Source organism: Schistocerca nitens, chromosome 6 (genome assembly GCF_023898315.1).
Source record: "Schistocerca nitens isolate TAMUIC-IGC-003100 chromosome 6, iqSchNite1.1, whole genome shotgun sequence".
NCBI classification, from domain to species: Eukaryota; Metazoa; Arthropoda; class Insecta; order Orthoptera; family Acrididae; genus Schistocerca; species Schistocerca nitens.
Window position 1 is genome coordinate 224412532 of NC_064619.1, and position 19983 is coordinate 224432514.

A 19983-nucleotide genomic window follows, 5' to 3' on the forward strand; every position below is an offset into this window, starting at 1 on the left:
CCCCACTCACAATGAGGTCATTCGAGACAGGACACTATCTCAGATTAAGGAAGGATGGTGAAGGAAAGCCGCTGGCCCTTTTGAAGGAACCATCCCGGCATTTGCCTTAAATGATTTAGGGAGATCATGGAAAACGTCAATCAGTGTGGCCAGACGCGAGTTTGAACTAGTCCATCGTACTAATCACTGCACAAGTAACGCTTCTCAAACCACCATTCGCAATATTTTCCCACAATAATTTCCTGTGACCTGTTATAAATGTAAACAGTTGTGACATCACACTCATCAGAAGCAGTTTGTTGTTATGAAGTATTGCATAGGCTTTGTCTTAAAGCATTTGACACAAATTTTGCTGTCAGCAGATGCTTGTGCGTGCACTGATTTTTGTTGTTGCAAACAGCGCATGTTCTTTGCAACTCATGTTTTATTTTGGTGTTATTCTCTCATTTATGCTTTATTGCTGCAGTTATTTTCTGCAGTAGCAGGCTAAGGTAAAATTCTTTCTAAGAGTATCAGATCTTACCAATCAAAATTACAAAAATTTAACTGAAAACTAAAACAATGAAAAATTCCCGGAATTCTTCAAAATTTCTGGGATTTTCCTAGATGAAAAAATTTCCATGTTTCATATTAAAACTGAGGAAAGAATGTAATTTCACTGATTCATTTGTCGGAAATAATTAGTTAGAACTGCAAAGGTTAGGAAAGGAGGAGGGAAGTCCTTCTATGCCCTGGACGTGTTAGAACGCTGAAGGAAAAGTGTGAGGGCAACAAGTTAGTGCACCAAGAATAGCACAGTCAATCTTTATCTAACTACTGAGACGTAAAAGTCCTGGAGGGAAAGCACGGCAAAATTACTAACATGTTATTATAAAGGAGCCTTGGATGGGAGATTTATCTGCATATTGCATCACACCACAATGTGGAATGTTCTAAAAAGCCTGATAGTGAAAGTAATAAATTTAAGAGAGCAGACACGTTCAGAGTACCAGGTAGGAGGACTGGTGGCACGTGTAAACTCGTTCAGAGTACACAGGGGGACAGGTACAAAGGCGTGCGCGTTAATACGTCCAGAGCAGTTAAAGGGTTAACACTGCCCTGCATAACTGCCACAGTATATTATCACTTTGTCACCTCTTAGGCAATGTACAGATTGTTTAGGGCTCTACTACTGCACGAATCAATTATTTTACTGCGGTGATTCAATATATGTGTGAATTTCAATGCACATATACTAGGAGAACATCATGGACCTACGTCATGCAGCCCATGTTAGGGTCCTGTTTCTAATCCTGAAAATCTGAATATATCCATACAAGCAAAAAATTAATTATTTGACTTTTTAAATAACATTAATACTCAAAGTGTTCAATGACTTGAATCAAAGTATTCAATTGGTCTAAAAGATAATGCAGAACATAATTTGGTCCGTGTGTCCTGAAAATGGAATTGCTGCTTAAAATAGTTAGTTTAAATTTTCATTCTGGTTTGAAATTACTTCTGGTTAAATTATCAATACAAAATTTATTTGTACATTTATATGTATGATCAGTGCTTCAAAAATTGCTTTTGAATGTTATATCACTTTTAAGGTTCTGATATCCTAAGCATTCTGTTGTTCATCAGAGATGTTTTGGTGACCAGCCAGTAAACATGGTTGTATGAAAAGGTTTCTTTACTTTGTTGATGCTTAATAGTAGGGAGCTTTACTGATGCCACTAACTTGTTCTTGTTTAATTCCAAGGTTATGAGCTTATATTTATTTCTGAGTTCTTAAAGTTATTGACAGCTACTCTGAAATTAGCTGTCTGATTTGACTGATGACTGACTTTGTTTATCTGATCACATACTATTACTATGGCTTGATGAACCTCGGTTCAAGACCCGTTTACAGTTTCATTCCATCTCTTTTTTTAACACAATGCTAGTTAAGGAAAAGAGGTTAACAATCTGACTGCTTTACCCCTTCAGATGCACGATCACCGTCTCTTAATCCTTTAAAAGGAGTTACACTTACTAGATTTTGTAATATATGGCCTCACATTGCATTTAGTACAAGACATACTATAAATTTCTGTGAAGTTTGAAGGTAGGGGAGACATACTTATGTTAGTATGTAAGGGTAGATCACAAGTTGTGCCAAATACCTCACTAAGTAGAGCATTAGCCCACAGAAGGCAAAGGTTCCAATTTAGATTCTCTGTGCGGCACACAGTTTTGCTCTGCCAGGAAGTTTCAAATATGTGCACACTTTGCATTTCGAAAAAATCTTATAAAGCTTATTGCACAGAGGCAAAAGCAGAGATGTCGGGAGTTAGACTGAACCTACAGACACCAGTGGCCAGTATGATGCCCTCCCAAGTGAATGCATCTATACTTTTCAATACAATGGTCTATAAAACCCACACTTCTTACTTCCATACTTCACACAGGATCAAATTAAGACTTTGCAAAATGAGCAGATGTGTTTTCACTTGTACCTCATAGCCTCTGAAAGCAAATTTCAAAAAACTGTACTTTCAGTATTGTATTCTAATGCCGAAAAGGGCTAGAACCTGGCCAGCTTATAGCGAAGTGAGACCCTAGAGTACTACCAGTTATGCAAGGATTACAGTTCACTGTGAAATATGAAGCATGGTAGAACTCCATACAATAAAAGTAATGCAAAATAAATAAATAAATAAATAAATAAATAAATGAAAAAAGCTTAGGATATTTAGCTTAACACAGAGGCTTAAGAGCAATAGAGAGGAGTGAGGTAGTGCTCCAGTATAAGACAAATCTGTCAGCAATGTAACAAGCATTCCTTGGAAAGAAGGTTAGAGTCTAACATTTTATTGACATCAAGGTCACCAGAGACAGAAATATACCTTGAAATACCTAAGGGTGTGAGGTGACGAAATTGAAAGACAATGGATTCACATTCAGGATAATGAAGGTACAAAGGTTCAACTCTCAACTCCCCATATTGCCACATAGATTAAGCTTTCTGTTGTTTCCCTAAATTGCTTAACGTAAATGTCACCATGGTTATCCTAAATAGGACATGTATGAGTCTCTTCCCCGCCCTTCCCTAAGCTGAGCTTGTGCTCCATCTCTAATGACCTCATCACTAACTAAATGTTAAATCCTAACCTCTCTTCTTTCCTTTGGAACATCAGTATAATACTGAGAACCCAAAACACAGAACACTGCTTCTGTGACCAGATCGGCATATGTAAGTAACCACTTCAGCTGCATCTTATAACTCCCCCAGTTTTATTTGCCTTAATATTTACTGTCTATATACTTCTTAACTGAATTTAAGTATTCACTTTATGGTTGAGTTGACAACCCCCCGCCCACACTAAACAAGTACACTATCTTGAACTACGATCCAAACGGGGTACAGTGAAGTTGCCTCATGTGAAGTGGTTGAGAGGAGGAAGAAGGAAGAGGAAAGGTGACAGCTAGGAGAGGAGATGTTGCAAGGGTATGGGGCACCAATGAGTCCGACCTGGTTCAGGTAGACAATCTGCATGTGGCAACAATGAAATGCAGGAGTGAATTTGGGGATGGCAACATTGACAGACGAAGAGGGAGATCGTGGGGCAAGAGTGTGGGAGTAAGAATTTGAGAGTAAATTAATGGATAGATGTGTCAAACTAGAGTTAAGTAGTGGGAAATCTTATTTGAATGTGTTTCATTGTATTTCTGTGACCACGTGGCTGAGGAAGAATAGTTTTCTTTCACTACTCTTCACACTCATTTTTTTTTCTTATCAGTAATTATATGGGCAAAAAACTTTTTCAACAAGGAAATGGTAATCTTGAATAATCCATTTTCAAGTTTGTCCCTTGAATAGTACATAATTTTAAAGCAGAAGCTATGCTTCATTTGTTTGGAATAACTGATTTGTTAAAGTAACAAAAGCTTTTAAGAGTTTCAATGCACTGTTACAACACAGAAAACAGAGTCATAAATTTTTGGTGTTTACAAAATACTCACTTAATAGCTCTGCATGTGAAGAACACTATACGTTTCAGCTTCTTGTTATAGAAGAAATAATTGAATGACCACAAACAACCATCCTCCCCAAAAGGATCTGAAGCCAAATCTGGGTTATAGCTGAAAATAAAAAGTAACTGCTCACCATTATCTGAGAAATATAGCAATAATAACAGTTAATTTTTAAAAAATAAGTTTATATATATGATATGGTTATAATAGAGGGAAACATTCCATGTAGGGAAAATATATCTAAAAACAAAGATGATGTGACTTACCAAATGAAAGTGCTGGCAGGTCGACAGACACACAAACAAACACAAACATACACACAAAATTCTAGCTTTTGCAACCAACGGTTGCCTCGTCAGGAAAGAGGGAAGGAGAGGGAAAGACAAAAGGATTTGGGTTTTAAGGGAGAGGGTAAGGAGTCATTCCAATCCCGGGAGCGGAAAGACTTACCTTACGGGGAAAAAAGGACGGGTATACACTCGAACACACACACATATCCATCCACACATATACAGACACCGTTGGTTGCGAAAGCTAGAATTTTGTGTGTATGTTTGTGTGATATATATATATATATATATATATATATATATATATATATATATATATATATATACACTCCTGGAAATTGAAATAAGAACACCGTGAATTCATTGTCCCAGGAAGGGGAAACTTTATTGACACATTCCTGGGGTCAGATACATCACATGATCACACTGACAGAACCACAGGCACATAGACACAGGCAACAGAGCATGCACAATGTCGGCACTAGTACAGTGTATATCCACCTTTCGCAGCAATGTAGGCTGCTATTCTCCCATGGAGACAATCGTAGAGATGCTGGATGTGCAGACCGCGTGAGACGACGCTTCATCCAGTCCCAAACATGCTCAATGGGGGACAGATCCGGAGATCTTGCTGGCCAGGGTAGTTGACTTACACCTTCTAGAGCACGTTGGGTGGCACGGGATACATGCGGACGTGCATTGTCCTGTTGGAACAGCAAGTTCCCTTGCCGGTCTAGGAATGGTAGAACGATGGGTTCGATGACGGTTTGGATGTACCGTGCACTATTCAGTGTCCCCTCGACGATCACCAGTGGTGTACGGCCAGTGTAGGAGATCGCTCCCCACACCATGATGCCGGGTGTTGGCCCTGTGTGCCTCGGTCGTATGCAGTCCTGATTGTGGCGCTCACCTGCACGGCGCCAAACACGCATACGACCATCATTGGCACCAAGGCAGAAGCGACTCTCATCGCTGAAGACGACACGTCTCCATTCGTCCCTCCATTCACGCCTGTCGCGACACCACTGGAGGCGAGCTGCACGATGTTGGGGCGTGAGCGGAAGACGGCCTAACGGTGTGCGGGACCGTAGCCCAGCTTCATGGTTGCGAATGGTCCTCGCCGATACCCCAGGAGCAACAGTGTCCCTAATTTGCTGGGAAGTGGCGGTGCGGTCCCCTACGGCACTGTGTAGGAGCCTACGGTCTTGGCATGCATCCGTGCGTCGCTGCGGTCCGGTCCCAGGTCGACGGGCACGTGCACCTTCCGCCGACCACTGGCGACAACATCGATGTACTGTGGAGACCTCACGCCCCACGTGTTGAGCAATTCGGCGGTACGTCCACCCGGCCTCCCGCATGCCCACTATATGCCCTCGCTCAAAGTCCGTCAACTGCACATACGGTTCACGTCCATGCTGTCGCGGCATGCTACCAGTGTTAAAGACTGCGATGGAGCTCCGTATGCCACGGCAAACTGGCTGACACTGACGGCGGCGGTGCACAAATGCTGCGCAGCTAGCGCCATTCGACGGCCAACACCACGGTTCCTGGTGTGTCCGCTGTGCCGTGCGTGTGATCATTGCTTGTACAGCCCTCTCGCAGTGTCCGGAGCAAGTATGGTGGGTCTGACACACCGGTGTCAATGTGTTCTTTTTTCCATTTCCAGGAGTGTATATATAAAAACAAAGATGATGTGACTTACCAAATGAAAGTGCTGGCAGGTCGACAGACACACAAACGAACACAAACATACACACAAAATTGAAGCTTTCGCAACAAACTGTTGCCTCATCAGGAAAGAGGGAAGGAGAGGGAAAGACGAAAGGATGTGGGTTTTAAGGGAGAGGGTAAGGAGTCATTCCAATCCCGGGAGCGGAAAGACTTACCTTAGGGGGAAAAAAGGACAGGTATACACTCTCACACACACACACACACACACACACACATATCCATCCACACATATACAGACACAAGCATCTGTCGACCTGCCAGCACTTTCATTTGGTAAGTCACATCATCTTTGTTTTTAGATATATTTTTCCTACGTGGAATGTTTCCCTCTATATATATATATATATATATATATATATATATATATATATATATCTGTGTGTGTGTAAAAACAAAGATGATGTGATTTACCAAACGAAAGCGCTGGAAGGTCGATAGACACACAAACAAACACAAACATACACACAAAATTTTGGTAAGTCACATCATCTTTGTTTTTACATATATTTTTCCCACGTGGAATGTTTCCCTCTATTATATATATAAAGAAAAGAAAGTAAGTTAAAACTTTTGTCTCACACTACTGACACGTAGCTAGTTAACTACTGCAAAATATGAATCAGAGAAAGATACAAGGTACTCTGATATTTTGTTGCAAAGAATGTGATTATCGTAACAAAAAGGATGATCTGAACTTTATTGTAGGTTTCTCATAAATATACAAGAATGTAAAAATTATGAATCATTCAAGCACAATAAAAAAGTTAGTCCATAAGAAAAAAATATACAGTGGGACATTGTGTGTCCTCTCTTGTTTCAATTCAACGGTCATAGACAACCTACAAAAACTCGTGTTACACACTTCCAGTTTAGATTATAAGGAATGTTTATGCATGCACAATTGCCAGTTTAATGTGTGTACATTCACCCAATACCCAGATTGTGTGGAAACGAAAAATATGGCAAACATCAGTAAAAACTTTGTTGATGAAGTAAAATTATATACCTTTTTACCGTTGTAGGTTATTATCCAGTAATCATTCCAAAGGATTGGAATGTTAGGTTTAAATGACAATGAATAATCTTGCTTCTATCCCAACATAGTCTGCTAACCAGAAGCTAGTTTTACACATAACTGAAATCCAAATCTCAAAACTAAATAATACCATATATATCCCGTGGTATATTTCTTGGGTCTGCTGAGAGCAGCAAACCAGCCGAACACACCTTGGATTACCACGCTTGGAAAACCTAGAGTCGCAATATATTTATCCACCTATTTTATTTTTTTCATAATGCCCCCCCCCCTCCCACACACACACAGTGTCTACTGGGACTAAAGTCATGTATTTTGTATTTTATGATACAGAATTATATTTCTTAATGATTTCAGTAGCTACAATGTAATACATAAATGTGCACAGCAAAAAATAAAAATAACTAATCTAAATGACAGTCTTATGCAAAGTCATGAAGTAAATCAGTGCCTCACTCTCTCAGTCTTTGGCATAATCTTAAGATCTCAGTTTTATTACTGATGCACTAGATTTTAACTTTGGATTATAAATATTTCACTTAAGAACTACCTATCAAAAACTTTTTCTGTACACAAAGCTTTAACTAGCAGAGGAGAAAAAAAAAAATTAGTAGAGTATAAAATTGGTGATACCTTATTATTTCAATTTCTAACCTGTAAATGTCACACTCATTCAATGATATCTCATCATCAACAGCAGCCCACAGCTGAGCTCGCAATGTACGATACTGTTCACCAGCTGTTGCATTTAGATTGCTGTCAACTGTGTTCATCACCCACTACAAACAAAATAACATAAAAAAGTAATAAAGTGTAACACACACAAATTACAAGCTTACTTAAGAGGGGCTACTGACAAGTCTAGACTATTAAAAGAAAAAAAAAGGAATTTTTCTGTCTATTGTAAGAACTATTTGCTTTAAGCCCCTTTAGGGATCTGCATCTGTATGGTCTTCCTTATTTTCTTATTAGAGTATTTATTAAATTACTTTCTTTGGGTTCCCCAGAAAAATTCTTTGCCTTGCAAGAGCTGAAGTGTTAAATAAGAGAGGAAGTTAACAGAATTCAAAATCAAATGGAAGAAAACGGTTGTTCCAGAGTTACTTTGATACCGAGGAAAAATATTACTTGGCTACAGAATTTCTGACACTTTCACACAAATCTGACCAAAACTTTCTTTCCATGCACAGGACAAAGCATAATTAACACTTTGTTCTGAAGAAGGTATACAATTCAATGTCAAGAATGCTGGAACTCGGTTCTCATGACAGCATTCTACCAGATGCAAAATCTCAGAAAAACGCTGTGAAAATTGCTACACGTTAAGTCAGGTCATACTGATAACGGTTCAACACTGTGTTCACTTCAGCAGGAAACACAACATTATGTAAATTCTTCCTACCAAATGCCCTACTATTTCTTCAGAATATGAAGTGCAATCACATGTGTAAATAACTTTCTATATAAGCCCTAAAGTAATCACAGTAGATTTATTTCCCCACAATAACATATCCTTCAACACACGAAATAGCACCATATGAGCTAATTTTTTCTCTCAACATGACTTGGCATAGGCCGTCACTCTATCCAGAACAACACAGAACCAGCGTGCTTTCCTTCCCCACTGGTATAAGAATAGCGCGACGGACATATCCCTGTCGTATTTTGCTGTCTTTTACCTAATGTGATTGCACACCATCCCACCCTTCTATAAAGCAGCGTAGATTCTCTGCCTGTCAATAGTGGACCCTATCCCGAATCACAGTATCACGACATTAGAGAGAGAGCTGCATGTATGTGAAATTACATCCTACTGATCATACTGCCCCAAACAGATGAAAGAAGAACTTTTTCAAATTTGCAAGTCACTGTTATGACACTGCAAATATACTGGACAGCAAAGAACACACTAAAAAAATTGTCACCCACGAAAAGAGGATACAGCAGATTCTTTCACTAACAGAAGACATAAGTATAGTGGCACATGCAATGTAAATATGTTTAGAATTTAAAAAGAAAACAGCAAACGGTAAGTTAAATATATTAAAAAATTGAGAATAATTATGACAAATTTGGGTTTAGGCAATAAATGGCGACTGGGTACTAGAGCTAAATGGGAATACATATTTGTTATTTATTAATTTTATACCAAAGAATATTATCAAAACAAAGACATCCAAAGTGAAGTAAATGGGTACTACCACCTACTGTACTAGATTTTCAAATGATATTGCTGTAGTGGCCGATACTGAAATAACATTGTTTATTTACACAGTACCACTTAAAAAAAAGAGAAAACAACAAATGCTGCACACACAAGAGGAAGAATTGTAGCAGTAAACCATATTTTTTTTTCAGAAAGAACACATGTACTAGTAAACAAGTCACTTAATATGAAAATAAAAAATTATTTTACTACAGATTTCATCCGAGGGACATTATATTTGCAGATTGTGGCAGCTGGATGCTGTTGACAACTGACAAGAAGTTCTTTGGAGTGGTGGCAGTATTGCTGTAGAGAAGACTAACGAAGAAAAGCTAAACAAATAAAATATCCAATGAAGAAATTTTTAAACTGATAGAGGATGGAAAAGACTCATGAATAGTATACAGAAGTGGACAACAAATCATCTTGGCTATTACCAAAACCTAATTACATCTACAGTAAAGGTTAAGGTACACACTGCAAATGTTTAAAGGTAACATTTTGAGTAAAATGAGAATAGTAGCGGCAGATCATAACACCTAACAAAGTAGCAAATTTGGAAATTACAAAAAGCCAAAATCATCAGGAAATGATGAGATGATGATGGTGTTGAAGTCTATTTTCCCAAGCTCTTTCAGAAGAGACATTGCAGTTACTCTGTCTCCAATGTAGTAATGTCACAAGATGCACAGATAGTGCAAATCTGTCCACTTATAAAGTACAATTTGAACACAACATCATTATTATTACACTGCACTATTTGGTGAGAATTCTTCAATATGTCATAATTTCAAAATTGTTACTCTTCTTTTCTCAGAGGCAGCGGAAGCCAGCGTTGCCCGTCAATACAGGAATGGAAACTTACAGTCTTATGAAATCAATAAAAAAAAAAACAGAACATCTGTTCACCTTCATTTCCCTCTAAAAATAAATATTTATGGCCTTGGTCTTTTGCAACCTATTCACAAGGAAACCCTACCTCCTCCCTCCCCACCACCAACAACAACCAGAAAAGTTAGACAATAACATAAGGTACAAGTCATTTCTTTTCTCACAATACTGGAAATAACAACAATATTAGGAAAAGGAAAAACTGCTACTTACTGTAAAGATGACGCATTGAGTTGCAGACAGGAACAACAAAAAAAGACTGTTACACGTTATAGCTTTTGGCCAAAGCCTTCTTCAGCAAAGAAAACACACACAAATTTTCACACAAGCAAGCACACCTCACGCACATATGGCCACGGCCACTGGCAACTTAGATTGGAATGTGATTGTCACGTGAACAGCAATCTGTAATGAAATGGAGAGCAATGGGTCATGGAAGGGGGGGGGGGGGATAACAGGGTATGGATGGGGGGAGAGAAGAGTGCTTCCTAGCAGGGAGTTCAGGGACTAGAGATTACCAGGGCTTAGACAGTGATTATAGAGCAGAATCTGGGAGGAAATGGTAGTGCTAAATGAAGTCTGTGGTTACATGTGTACTTTTAATGTTACATTAAGGGGTCAATCAGTTAAATGAGTGTGTGGTTTGCCAAGTTGATCTGATCATTTATGAGTTGTTTCTTTTCTGTTATGGTTTTTCGGATGAGGCAATTTTCTTGTAAGGTGAAGGGTGTTTTTTGTTGTTGTTTATCCTTATGATTTCCATGTCTATGTCTCTGGTTGTAATTTCATGCTGGTGTTGGTGTAAGTGTTCTGCAAAAGGTGAGTGATTTGTCCTATACGTCCATGCTCTTACACGTTCTTTGTATCTGGTGTCAAATGTCCTCCTGGTTTGACCTATATGTCTTCCATCACATGTACAACATTTCAGTCGGTATATTCCTGATTTCTGATATAGATCAGTTTTCCCTATTGTTTTTGGGAAGTATTTCTGAATTGAATCGTTGGTCCAGTGTGCTATTTTTATGCCTTATTTTTTGAAAATACTGGATATTCTGTGTGTGTATTTGTGGTTGTATGTCACTGTGTACCATCTTTTACTTTCTGTTTCTTTCACACTTTGTGTTGTTTCTATTCTTGTATTTTGAGTAATTGTTTGTGTATGATTTTGTCCTTGTGTTGGTGATAGTTGGGTGTTTGTTCTTTTCTGTTTCTTGATTTTCTTGTTCAGCTTTGTTACTAAGTTCTCTTCGTATCCATTGTTTGTGGTTATTTGTATTATAATATTCATTTCTTTTTTGTAATTGTCTGTATCAAATGGTACAGTGTTTAGTCTGTGGAGAAAGTACCTAAGTGATGCCTGCTTTTGAGAATTGGGGTGTTGTGATGTCTCATGTATAATTCTGTCGGTTTTTGGTATATGGCAAATGGGTGTTGGTTGTTTTGAATCATTATGGTGATGACCACAAAATTTAACTATCTATGTTGCTCTTTCTCTATTGTAAAATGTATCTTATCATGAACAGAATTTATGTCTGTGTAACTGGTCAATTTTATTGTTTGGTTCATCTATCAGGCATAACATGTCCTCCATATATCTAATCCAGTATAGGATGTTGCACCTATTTGACACTATTTTGTTAAATATAACCTGTTCCACATGGTTCATAAATATGTTTGCTATGGTTCCAGACACTGGAGATCCCATTGGTAATACTTCACTCTGTAAATATAATTCATTATTAAACTGAAAATAATTCTGTTCTATTATTAGCTCTAGAAGCCTGACCGTTTCTATGGTGTATTCATGTGGAAGTGTACTGTGTATCTTAAGATTTTGTCCTATAATGTTTATTGTTTCAGTTATTGGTATATTGGAATACATATTCTCTACATAAAATGACAGGAGGGTGGTTGTGCCTGGAACTTGTATGTCTTTTATGTACTGAATCAATTGTGTGGTGTTTCTTATAGTCCTGTCTTATTGTAAGTTTTAGTTTCCTGATAAGATTTTCAACATGTATCTTGCAAGTGGGTAAGTGGGAGCATTTCTATAATTCACAATAGCTGTGACGGGGAGATCTTTCTTGTGTAGCTTTGGTTCGCATCGGAGGGCAGGTACACTGGGATTTGTTTGTATCAGTTTTCCTTTTTCATTCTTTTCTATTGTATGTTCTATGTCTTTCAGAGTGTTTCTCAGCTTCATTTGGTATCTGTTGGATCTGATTTTATATTTATTTTTTGTGATGAACTCTTGTGTCTCACTGATGTATTGCTCTTTATCCATGAGAAGCAGTGTGTTTCCTTTATCTGCCTTTGTGATGATGGTGTTGTGTTCCTGTAGTTTCTTCCTAAGTTTTGTCAGTGTTGTAGAATCTGTATTGTTTTGGTTTCCTCTGTTTTCTTTCATCTGTGTTATTATGTTTTTGATTTCATTACAGACTAGCTCTCTCGTCAGACCAACATTTACCTCACTTGTTTCGTTTCTGTTTTCCTGCTTGAGAATGCTTTCTGATTCCACTATGAGGGTTTTGTATGTATTTTTCATCTATGTGTGTGCTGACTTTGTGTTTCAGACCTTTTTCGAGTAGTTTTATTTCTTCTGTATACGAAAGAGTATCAGTGAGGTTGACCAGTCTTGGATAGAAGTGATGTTTTTCCTTAGACTGGGTGTAATTTGTAGCTGTGATGGGTGTTTGATTAGCTTTTAAATTTGCAATCTTTCTTTTGTGAGTTTTTTTTTTTTTTCATTTTTTCTATCACTGCATATGTATTATTTTCAACCTTGCTAACAAGATGGGAGAAAACAGAGGTATTATTCAGAACACTCTTAATCTTAAGATGTGCTTTATATAGTTCCCAATTTAGGGTTTGCTTTTTGGCGTAAAGATACTTGATTTCCTTGTTTAGCCAAATTTTTTGAGCAATTTGTTTCGTTTTATGTGCTCTGGGAGAACTGTTTTTAACCTGTACATTAATATTTTTAGGTATAATATTATTTGATCTCCAAGTATTATTAAACTTTATGTGTTGGATAGTTTAACAATACTTGTAAACTTCATGTGGAGGCCACTTGGAAATGCCTGACGGGGTGCCCATAATACATTTGTTTGGGTGGCCATCTTCTGCAGCAGCTGTTAACATCTGTTACTATAGGTTATGCATCTTGAGCTTACTGCAATCTAATTATTAAAAAAAACTAAACAGCACCACTCCTCTCAGTCTCTACCTACATACAAGACAATTTCACTAACTCTCTCTCTCTCTCTCTCTGTCTACACACACACACACACACACACACACACACACACACACACACAAATCGTTTCATAGGTTGGCAACACTCACAACATGTACAAAAACAAACAAATAGGCATAAACACTGTGGCAGTGCATAATGAAAAACAGTTAAGAAAGTCAATTGTAAATAATGCAGCGCAGGAAACTGCGAAGTGCAGATATGAAATGAAGCCTGTCGACACCAACTACTGTTAGCAAGAAAGGAAGGAGTAAGTAGCCTGTAGACCAACTTCGTAAAGGAAACACTGTTTTTAACCTAAAACAATCAGAAAATGTATAAATATCTGTAGCCAATTTACAGAATAACCACGGAAGATGCTTTGTAAATAAAAGCGAAATGCATCTGGTGTAATTCTTCTTAATGAGATTGCCGTCAGCCCAAGACTGATAACCTATAGTAACACATGCACATAACGTTTGCTCCACAATGATTTATGAAGTCTGTATTTATCATAACAGTTCAGTATTAAAATAATCAAATGCACAATGAAAAATTAACAGAACTGACACTTCCATTACAATCCTATGACAAAAAGTTAATTCAGTGTCAAAATTACCTGCAGACTTGGCTCCTTACTAAATTCATGACTTTTTGCATCAGAAAAGTCATAATCTGGATAAAATGCTGCATTCAAGGTTGCTATTAGATAAAATAAAGTTTTTCTGCTAATCGTGTCACACAATGGGCCATCTTCATCACCACTTATGCTGCGGCTGTCGACAACACAAAATAAATTTACAGGTATTTCAAAATGTGTCTTAATTCCAAAAATAATGCAATCTTTTTCCAAACATTAAGCATTTACTTCTTAACACTTTGATTTTACCTCTCAGAAAAAATACTGCTCAGCCAGTAATTTTTTACAAACTGGTTTACTTTTCAGCAGCTAAAATAGACAAACACTAACTTACATTTCCCATTACCTGCATTTTAGCTTTCTTTTAAAAATTATACTACCAGTTTCTTACCCACATTTGCCTCTGTACAACATAGAAATCAAGTTTTTACAACATTTGGTGTCACTATCTTGTGACCTTAAAAAACAGGGATATTACAAATAAAAAAAAAAGTAACGATAAGTGGCAAAAGCCTCTAGACAACTCTGATAACACCGACTGAGTGAGATGCAGTACTCACTGCACATACGTCGTATCAACACCAAAAACAATTTTTGTTAAGGAGGAGTCAACGGAAGTATGGAACAGGGATTAATCCCAATCACTACTTTTGTAGGTTTAAGAAGCAACAAATAGCGACTACCAAACTCCAACCCATACTGTATGAACTGCAGCGATCATTTTGTGTCACAAATCGCAGAGAATTTAAATTGCAGGTAATGCAGACAGAATGCAAACACAATCTGTCACAAGTGAACTAAGACCGTGTTTTTAAACTTGTGCAATTGCTCTGAAGCCAATGACTGCAACAAGAAAAGTGCAAAATCACTTGGATTGCTCCACACACTTTTATTGGACTACGTAACAGTAGAGAAAAGTTTCAAGTGGCGAGTCATGGAACACATGACATTCACCCAGTTGCTTGTTTACCTAGTCGACACCCGGTGAGTATTATTTACCTGTGTGTGATTCTGTGAATAAAATTCAGTAGAAGTAATGCGATGGTCCAACCTGTATCCCCTGATTTGAACTGTTGATTATTCAGTTCAGTTGACAAAAAGGTACAAATACGTGGCTGTGAAAATTCTTCAGACAACCGCATGCTTACCACATTGAGGCAGTTGTTTGAGATTGGCCTATTTTGTATCACCATGAAAATACTCCTGTCCAAAGTTTCATCTGGTATGCTATGAAATATTTACAGGAGGAACTATCAAATGTGCAGATAACTTACAGGATTACCGCTGGCTGTCAAGGGCATTACCTGGCTGCATGAACATTACATTAGTAGAAATACACTATTAGCTGCAAACCAACTCAATCTCTTGAACAATAATTCATCATGCTTCTCGAAAAATAAAATAAAGTATTCCTTCAAGTGTGTCAAATATAGCAATGAAGGTCAAATACCATACTATTAATAGTATACATTATTAGTTACATAACTGTTGTCTTTGGAATGAATGTGTGCAGCAGACTTCTAGCCATATAATATGCTTTGAATGGAAAATAGTATCCAAAATGAAAGCACAGTCAAACACTTGACAGAAAATTTTCTACTTACCACATGGCAGCAAAGATGAATAAAAGGTGATAGAGATATCACCTTGTGGAGTTACATATGTCTTCCTCTGACTAAAGAGAGGAAGGATTCAGAGGAAGTGCCAAGAAAAAAAAATATTTGACAAAGTGGAAGCAAAGATATTAAACATTTAATGATATACTGGATATATTTCATCATCAAATTACTAATATTTCTCTCACACTTAAAGGAAATATTACAAAAGAATAACTTACAGACAACTGATAGTTACGACATACTGCTAAAACACACAGAGTCTATTGTGTAATGGATATACAGTAGGTGAAGCAAGAAGTATATACTATTTTAGTACCACTCATAAACAAAGCTGAAATCTCAAGTGCCATTTATACAACAGAAAATAATGACAAAATGAAGATACAGTTTTATTTAAGCCTAAAAATTTGTCTATTGCTCATAGTCAACTTTTCAAAAATGAAAATAACCTATATGCTGTTACTGAATACATTTGTACAACAACACTGTAAGACAATTTCTGCTATGTTTAATTCTTTAACATATCAAGACACCTTGTAGCAGACTACAGTATTAAAATCACAGCTTTAAAATATATAATGGATCACATTAACTTTAGTGTTTCTCATAAGACAATGGTCTCTGGAAAGTGTTCATCCAACCAATAAAGATAATTTTACAAACTTAATGTTCCAAATAGTGTTACATATAACTGTTACTGATACCAAAAAATATTCACACACCATAAAGATAATTTTACAAACTTAATGTTCCAAATAGTGTTACATATAACTGTTACTGATACCAAAAAATATTCACACACCATAACGTAACTGTTTGTACATCAAGGGGATGTACAATCCTCTGTCACAGAAATGTCCAGAACATTATGACCATCTACTGAAAGGTACCTTGGTTAACTTCTGGCTTATAAAGCACTGTAGATTATGGCACGAAATCAACAAATTATTGGTACAAGGATAGAGGTATATACCATCAGATGTCTGTGGAATTTGGTAAGGATATGAGCGAGCAATAAGCAACCTGCAACAAATTCTTTGTTCCTTCTCCAACACATTAAGCTGCCAGTAGTTGCACCACCTGTTTTACTTTACATATCTCCTTTTTAGGATGCAGCATGAGATTCAAACACCCTGCCATACACTAGCAGTTTTACCATAATTTATCCAGTTGCCATAGATACTACTGATAATATATAAACATCCAACAAGATTCACTATTTGCATTTTACCTGTTCCTCATCACCAAGACAACCATAATTTGTGATTTGTAACTGATGTTTAAATCACTATACAGGGTGTTACGCCAAACTTTCAGGCAACATTCCTCACACACAAAGAAAGAAAATATGTTATGTGGACATGTGTCCGGAAACGCTTACTTTCCATGTTAGAGCTAATTTTATTACTTCTCTTCAAATCACATTAATCATGGAATGGAAACACACAGCAACAGAACGTACCAGCGTGACTTCAAACACTTTGTTACAGGAAATGTTCAAAATGTCCTCCGTTAGTGAGGATACATGCATCCACCCTCCGTCGCATGGAATCCCTGAGGTGCTGATGCAGCCCTGGAGAATGGCGTATTGTATCACAGCCGTCCACAATACGAGCACGAAGAGTCTCTACATTTGGTACCGGGACTGCGTAGACAAGAGCTTTCAAATGCCCCCATAAATGAAAGTCAAGAGGGTTGAGGTCAGGAGAGTGTGGAGGCCATGGAATTGGTCCGCCTCTACCAGTCCATCGGTCACTGAATCTGTTGTTGAGAAGCGTACGAACACTTCGAATGAAATGTGCAGGAGCTCCATCGTGCATGAACCACATGTTGTGTTGTACTTGTAAAGGCATATGTTCTAGCAGCACAGGTAGAGTATCCCGTATGAAATCATGATAACATGCTCCATTGAGCGTAGGTGGAAGAACATGGGGCCCAATCAAGACATCACCAACAATGCCTGCCCAAACGTTCACAGAAAATCTGTGTTGATGATGTGATTGCACAATTGTGTGCGGATTCTCGTCAGCCCACACATGTTGATTGTGAAAATTTCCGATTTGATCACGTTGGAATGAAGCGTCATCCGTAAAGAGAACATTTGCACTGAAATGAGGATTGACACATTGTTGGATGAACCATTCGCAGAAGTGTACCCGTTGAGGCCAATCAACTGCTGATAGTGCCTGCACACGCTGTAAAGGGTACGGAAACAACTGGTTCTCCCGTAGCTCTCCATACAGTGACATGGTCAACGTTACCTTGTACAGCAGCAACTTCTCTGACGCTGACATTAGGGTTATCGTCAACTGCACGAAGATTTGCCTCGTCCATTGCAGGTGTCCTCGTCGTTCTAGGTCTTCCCCAGTCGCGAGTCATAGGCTGGAATGTTCCGTGCTCCCTAAGACGGCGATCAATTGCTTCGAACGTCTTCCTGTCGGGACACCTTCGTTCTGGAAATCTGTCTTGATACAAACGTACCGCGCCACGGCTATTGGCCCGTGCTAATCCATACATCAAATGGGCATCTGCCAACTCCGCATTTGTGAACATTGCACTGACTGCAAAACCACGTTCGTGACAAACACTAACCTGTTGATGCTACGTACTGATGTGCTTGATGCTAGTACTGTAGAGTAATGAGTCGGATGTCAGCACAAGCACCAAAGTCCAACATTACCTTCCTTCTATTGGGCCAACTGGCGGTGAATCGAGGAAGTACAGTACACACTGACGAAACTAAAATGAGCTCTAACATAGAAATTAAGCATTTCCGGACACATGTCCACATAACATCTTTTCTTTATTTGTGTGTGAGGAATGTTTCCTGAAAGTTTGGCCGTATCTTTTTGTAACACCCTGTATATCCCCATTAAGTGGGCACCAAATTGACTAATGAATTCATGCCGCATGGCTCAATGGTAGTGATACACAATGAAGTAGCTTGCCAAAAGCAATGGAAACTTTACACATAAATGAAAGAAAGAAGGAATATTACAGTCGGTAACACCATGTCAATAGCAACGTCCGTGGGTAGGACTTTCCAAGTGGTTCCACAAGTACAATACACATGCAATAAATTTCACAATAAGGTCATTTGGGACAGAGCTCAAGCTTTGGTTGCAAAAGAGTGATCAAAGGAATGACCCCAAAATTTGACTCCGGTGGTTGAGGAACACTGTAAACCCCAATATGGGTTACCGGAACTGGTGTCGTCTCGTAGACATAGATAAGCCATATGTCTTACCTCTGTGCTACGTTGCTAGTTCCGCATGAGTATTTGTACCTGGGAGGCACAGCCAGAATCATACAATGCCCTATGCTGGACAGCTATATGGACCGACTGAAAGGAGAGAGTGCACAACTGTGCTTTACTTGGTGGACTTTCCAAAGATTGTTGGGTTTCGTCAAATTGGCCATGTGCCTCATCACCACTGTCTGCAATAATTTATCTTATCACTAAAGATGGGTTTATTCATGGTTTGCCACATTTTGATATATGAGTTCAAATTAATTAAGTGAACAGCATACAAAAGGAGTACAAATCCTTCCACTTGTTACATGTCTTACATATGGCACCATATGATCTTACAAACTACTTTTGAAGGACATAGTCACAATGTTCTCACTGTTCAGTGTATGACTTTAGGACTAAAGACTTTATTTTTGAAGCAAAAAAACAGAGTTCATATACATAAAGACAATGAATATGAGACACTGGATGAATTCTTGGCATCAAGTTTACAAACCAGCTTTGACTGGATGTCACTGTTCTTTAATATAAAGGGTGTCTTAGGAGGAATGGCCAATATTCAGGGATATGACAGGAACACTCATAAAAACTGCATATGGGCATATGCTCTATTCCAAATGATTTATGAGCTGCAGCACATTTAATGTACATTTGTTTTTGGGCTAGTTGCACACACATCTTACACACCCAACCTCTTTGACATTTTATGCTAGCCCAACCTATCTTGCTGCTTTAAATGTTTTTGCTTGAGCTATCTTTCTGCCATAAAATGAGCTGGTTGAACACACAGTTGACCATTGTGTGTTGTGAGTGAAGAAATAAAGCAACTGATGGTGTATCAGAGACAAGTATTGGGTAGCTGTGTTTATAAATGCAATGACTAAAATGTCACACATCTGCACTAATGAAGAATATGCAGGTGTGGTGTATGTTTAAGGCTTCTACAGTGGTAGTGCACCTGCTGCTGCTGCTGACAGTGAGATATTCAAACATTTATTCTGAACTGTACAACAATGATTGGGGATGAATGTGTTAAAAATGTTTTTTTCCAATTGATACTTTGTAAAACACATATTGTAAAGT

At 38.1% G+C, this 19983-nt stretch overlaps 1 protein-coding gene across 1 annotated transcript in view; it reads right to left on the reverse strand.

Annotated features, from left to right (window-relative positions):
* LOC126262252 (repressor of RNA polymerase III transcription MAF1 homolog) overlaps positions 1-19983 on the reverse strand; it is a 71792-nt gene that overhangs the window by 27073 nt on the left and 24736 nt on the right. Inside the window, exons 3-5 of the mRNA XM_049958738.1 lie at positions 14008-14164; positions 7711-7835; positions 3988-4107 (exon numbers count right to left, since the gene is read on the reverse strand). Coding sequence (XP_049814695.1) covers positions 3988-4107; positions 7711-7835; positions 14008-14164 — 402 coding nt within the window. The remainder of the gene's footprint in view (positions 1-3987; positions 4108-7710; positions 7836-14007; positions 14165-19983) is intronic.